The following is a 6000-nucleotide window of genomic DNA, read 5'->3' as shown; positions in this document are numbered from 1 at the left end:
AATTTACCATACATGATATGAGATGTATCTCGATGGTTCTGATAGCCACCAAGATTAATGTGCTGTAACATTAGATTGTATAAAGGTCACCAAAAAAGAGCCCTCATTCACTAGTGGCTTTACAATGCACTTGACTGTAATTTGATCTTTCCATCATGTTTATCAGCAGCATTACTGTGAATTACCAAATTATACTAGGCTGATCCTGCCCCATTCACAGCAGAGAGAGCTCAGACATTATCACTGCATTGGTGACAGACTGGGTGTTTTACCCTTTGACAAATTCTTTCATATGTAGTACTGTTTTCTGGAAACACAACTCCCTCTGATCTAACCGGACATTAATTGCTTTGGTGCTGATGTATCTTTGCCTTCAGGACTGATAACACAACTAGCAAATCTGATGTCTGACAAGTTGACTCAACCTAATCAGGACAGATCAGCTGTTACCTACGGGGCTCCAGGCTGTAATTTGGGGATCTTTACTGAGTTATCACTTGCTTGAAAAGCAAGAAGCTATAATTCTGTCAACACTAATCCAAAAATGCATGTTCAAAGTAGCTTTGTTTTTTTTCCTCCCCCAGAAAAAAAGATAACACTTGTCAAATAAATACCTAAGATAATTGATAAAATGGAATTAGAAACATGTGAGTGATACAGAGTCAATCAGTCACTTTCGAGACAAAAAAACCCGGAGTTCTTTCTGATTCAGCTCATTGGGCGCAAAGTATGAGTTGTCAAGGAGAATAGACAGGGTCACTGAGAAGGGATGGATAGAAACAATACCAATGTAAGTTTAACTTATGGCATTATTCATGTCTTTATTTTTACTGGCTCTTCAAATATGGAAGCGCCCCCAAATCTTACACCTCTAAAGAGATTTCTCACGGCAGGCTTGGAGCACTGTTTTCTCTTTCAAGGTCTTGATAGGAATTGAGCACATTGTCAGAAGTGGAGGCATTATTGTCAGGCTCTCAGCCCTGTTTGACTCTTTCGAAACCCCTGTGGTTTTTCTTACAGGAGAGAGCAAAGCAAGAGGGACAATATTAGAAAATAGGAACTTCTTTCTTACTGTATCGCTTTGGTCCGTCTTCCAAGCAAAATGAAAGGGTTAATGTGGCATCGTCTTCAAAAAACTCTGTTGCAAAGGCATCCCACCAGAGGTTGTCACTGTCCTAGAAAGAGAGTAATCATGGATTAGCAGGGTAGAACCAAAAAAAGAAAAAAGAAAAAAGAACGAAAGAAACTTCTCAAAAAGAAGACAGAAAACCCAGTCTCTGTTTACTTATTAAATAGCCAAGATGTGTGGGTAGTTTTGAAAGTAAGGTTGTGCATTTGGTCAGTTTTTAAATGAATTGTCTCAAATCTGGATTAATTTCTTCTTTTATAAGCTAGTTAATACAAATTGAAAGGAAATTATTGAAACTGCATTTATGGGCATCTAACATGGTTATTACAGACACAAAGTAAATTGTTAACTGACTTTTAACACAAATCATTTCTATTTAATCCAGAAAACTATTTAATGTATTTTTCTCTCTCTGCTGTTTTGAGAATCCATTTTGATGAGGGGAAAACTACAAAATGGTCCCCTGGCTAGTGTTTTACTAAGTTATTTAATAACAGATAGGCAGGTATCTATGTCTTTATTCTTTCATTGAAACCTCCATGGATCTTTCAATCTGCGAGCAGCTGTTCTCATAACTGAATAATTTTGGGTCCTTTTGAATACAACCACTCTATATCTCCTTGCCCTTGAGACAGCTAGGTGGTATGAAGGCCAGGCCTGAGCTCAAATCTGGCCACAAACAATGACTAGCTGGGTGACTCTGGGCAACTCACTAAATCTGTCTTCCTCAGTTTCTTCAACTGTAGAATGGGGATAATCATTGCACCCACCTCCCAGGGTTATTGTGAGGATCAAATGAGATACTCTTTTTAAGTACTTAGTACTATGCCTGGCACATGGTAGGCACACATGCTAATTCCCTTCCTTTCCCTTTCTTATTGATCTTTTTTTTTTCCAGGGCAGTGGGGATTAAGTTACTTGCCCAGGGTCACAGAGCTAGTAAGTGTCTAGTGTCTGAGGTCAAATTTGAACTCAGGTCCTCCTGAATCCAGGGCTGGTGCTTTATCCACTGTGCCACCTAGCAGCCCCCCTTCTTATTGATCTTTAATGTTGTACTTGATGTTATAGTCACTCACATATATGTTTTCTTTCTCCTATCAGCTCCATAGCATCAGGGCCTGTCTTCTTCCATACATTCTACCCATACATAGCCTAACCTGGGGCCCTGACAGAGAAAGTACTCAGCAGATAGATGCCTGTGTGCGTGAATATCAAATGTGCCTAGGGAAGACACTGGTTCCATGTAATAACAAACATGGCTGTATATGCCTGTGACCCCCCTATCATTTTTCATGACTGTGGAGCAGAGTAGACTTGACAGAAAATTACACTGGTTAGTTATTGGGATGTGTTTATTGAAAACAGAATAATTCAATGGAATATTGGACATTCAGAGACAGGAGATTTGTTTGGGGAGAGGTAGTAACTGGACTGGGGCAGCTAGGGGTGCAGAGAACAGAGAACTGGGCCTGGAGTTAGGAAGACTCATCTTCTAGAATTTAAACCTGACCTCAGAAATTTACTAGCTGTGTGACCCTAGGCAAATAACTTAACCCTGTCTGCCTCAGTTTCCTTATCTGTAAAATAAGCTGGAGAAGGAAATGGCAGACCACTCCAATTTCTTCGTCAAGAAAACCCCAAACGGGGTCACAAAGAGTCAGATATGACTGAAAAACAACTGTATAACCACAAAGCAGCTCTGTTAGAAGCAGTTAGGTGGCATAGTGGATAGAGCTTTGGGTCTGGAGTTAGGAAGAACTGAGTTCAAATCCCACCTCAAGATATTTACTTGCTATGTAACCCTGGATAAGTTACAACCTCTGTTTGTCTCAGTTTACTCAGGTGTAAAAATGGAGGTAATAATAGTGCCTACTTTTCAGGGTTGTTGTGAAGATCAAACAAGATAATATTTGTAAAATGCTTAGCACAATTCCTGGCACATAGCAGGCAGGATATAAATGTTACTCTTACTACTACTACTACTACTACTACTACTACTACTACTACTACTACTACTACTACTACTACTACTACTACTACTACTACTACTACAACATGTCTCAGTTAATCATCCAGAAAACATGTCGGGTCCTATCTAGCTGCATGATGCCTATGAGCTATTGCATGTCTTCATTGGGACATGTGATATCCTATAAGAGTGAGCCAGGAATGTTGTGAATAATTCTCACTGCTTAAGGAACAATTCAGTGCCACTCCTCCATCCAAACAACAGATTCTTATTTCCTCAAATTCTTGAGTACCATGTTGGACTCTTTCCCTGAGAAGGCTTGCTTTGGGGCCAGATGTTGAGAGTAAGATTGTCCACAGATTCCAGTACTTCAGGGATTTGTGTTTTAAAGAAGACTTATCCAAGGGAGAGCTCCCCGCCCTGGATAATAGCCTCCATTTCTCAGGACCACTTGTGAGAACCATAGGTCTCCCTTTTCCCTATTAACTTGTTGTTCTTATGGCAGCATAAAACTGCTATCCCTGGCAAACCTCAGGAATGAGTCTTGAGCCCAGGAAAGAACAATAAAAAAGGGCCACCAAAGATTTATGTAGTCATCTTCTCCTTCAAAAAACAGAACAAACTTGGACAAATGGAAACTTCTTTCTTTGGCACATTCCCAATTAGTGGAGTTATATTCCTAAAGAAATTTGTTAAAAACAAAACCACCCAGGAAAGATGAGTGAATCTGTATACAAACTACCCTTTCTTTCCTGTATAACTTTATATCAGACTGAAATCTGTCCCAGACTTACAAACAATAAGCAACCCATCCACACAAACAGCTACTCTACTCATAGGTCTTTCTATGGTCCCCAAAGAAAAATCCTAGATCTTATGATTTTCTTACCCTTTTCCCCTTCCCTTCTACTCTTTCTTTTTCTTTCTCTCTTCCTTCCCTTTCTCTTTTCTTCCCTCCCTTCCTTCCTTTGTTCCTTCCTTCCCTCCCTCCCTCCTTCCTCCTTGCCTCTGTCTTTATGTCTCTATCTCTCTGTCTGTCTGTCCCTCCCTATCTCCCTCCTTCCTTACCCTTCACTTTTCCCAGAATCTCTAAGTGAAGAAAAATAGAAAACAATACAAGACAGGAACAGCCTAAATAAGCCAACTCCTACATGAAGCTGGCCCATCTAGGCAGCTGCTACCCAGTTCAAAATTATCTTTCCCCAAGATTGCTTGGGGTTTTGTACTGTAGTCTTGTGATCTCATATTAACATAGAAAGCCCTTTTCTTTCTCCTGAGCTCTAGTTCCACAGCCTAACTAATAGTTGGTTATCTCTACCTGTATGCACCATCAAGATCTCAAAGTCAACATGTTCCAATCAGAATTCATTGTCTTGCCCATAATCCTCTCCCTCCTTTTACCCTTCTTTTAACTTGCATATATATGGAGTGGAGAAAAGAGGACCTATGTGAGACATTATAAAGGTAGAATCAAAAAAGAGTTGGTGACTGATTGAACATGAGAGTTGAATAGGAATGAAGAGTTGAGGATGAATGCTAAGTTGAGGGCCCAGGTTACTGAAAGGTTGATGGCAGATATATATTTGTCAGGCCCTCAACTTAGCATTCATCCTCAACTCTTCATTCCCATTCAACTCATATCCAATCAGTCACCAAGTCTTTTTGATTCTACCATTACCATGCCTCTCACATAAGTCCCTCCCTTTTCTCCACTCCACAAGTCTGCCCTATTTCAAACCCTCTTAACCTCCTGTATAGATTACTGCAATAGCCTTTTACTTTTGGGGGGCGGGACAATGGGGGTTAAGTGACTTGCCCAGGGTCACGCAGCTAGTAAGTGTTAAGTGTCTGAGGCCAGATTTCAACTCAGGTCCTCCTGACTCCAGGTCCGGTGCTCTATCCACTGCACCAACTATCTGCCCCTTGCAATAGCCTTTTTAATTGATCTCTCTGCTTGCAGTTTCTGCCCCTCCAATTCATCCTCTTCACAAACACCAAATGATTTTCTCAAATCACAGGGTTTCCCATGTTAGACCTCTGCTCATGAAGCTTCAGTGGCTCCTTATTGCCTCTAACGTGAAATAGAAATGGTTCTGTTTGGAATTGAAATCCTTTCAGTCTGGCTCCAGCCTTTATTATATACTGCTCTCTTATCCACATTCTGTGTTCCAGCCTAATTATGTTATCTTGTACTTCCCAGAGATAGTCTATCTCTGCCTCTGTGCATTGTCCCAGGCTGTTCCCCGTTGCTAGAACACTCATCTTCCTCACCATCACTTCTCTGAATCTTTGACTCCTATCAATACTCATCTCAAGAGCTACCTCCTACAAGAGATTTGTCCTGATCCCCCTAACTGCTAGAACCTCCTCTGCTAAAATTCTTCACTTTCAATCTATTTTATGTAATTTGCACATAAACTATATAAACACATTTGCCTCACCCAATAGAATATAAACTCCTTGTGGGCAAGGACTGTTCTTGTCTTTGTTTACACAGTATCTAACACAATGCCTAGAACATAGTACATACTTAATAAATGCTTTCTTCCTTGGTGAAAAAAGGATGGGATTTATACTTAGAAGACTTGTGTTACCAGTTGTGTGATATTAGACAAGTCAAAGCTTCTGTTCTAGGTTCTGTAAAGTGGGAATTTTACAGAATAACACTGTACCACAGAGAAGTGACATGAAAAAAGTGCTTTACAAACTATTAAGTATTATAGACATATGAGCTAGTATTATTAGAATAATAATGTTGGTGAGGAATTGCAATTAGGTCAGTGTGGTTAGAATGTAGATTTCATGGAAAGGACACTAGAAAGGTAGGAAGGGGCCAGGTTGTGAATACCATTAAATGGGAAACGGATGACTTCCTATTTGATCCTAGAGGTAATAGGAAGCC

General features: G+C 40.1%; 1 protein-coding gene across 7 annotated transcripts in view; it reads right to left on the bottom strand.

The window, feature by feature from the left end:
• The window catches only part of LDB2 (LIM domain binding 2), a 406968-nt gene that overhangs the window by 266139 nt on the left and 134829 nt on the right, over positions 1-6000 (bottom strand). For all 7 annotated transcript variants that reach the window (XM_043973550.1, XM_043973552.1, XM_043973551.1 and 4 more), the window contains exon 2: positions 1073-1175. In XM_043973550.1, coding sequence (XP_043829485.1) covers positions 1073-1175 — 103 coding nt within the window. The remainder of the gene's footprint in view (positions 1-1072; positions 1176-6000) is intronic.

The sequence above is a fragment of the Dromiciops gliroides genome, chromosome 6 (genome assembly GCF_019393635.1).
Source record: "Dromiciops gliroides isolate mDroGli1 chromosome 6, mDroGli1.pri, whole genome shotgun sequence".
NCBI lineage: Eukaryota > Metazoa > Chordata > Mammalia > Microbiotheria > Microbiotheriidae > Dromiciops > Dromiciops gliroides.
The sequence above is the reverse complement of the archived record's forward strand: the minus strand, read 5'-3'. Positions and strand labels throughout refer to the sequence as shown.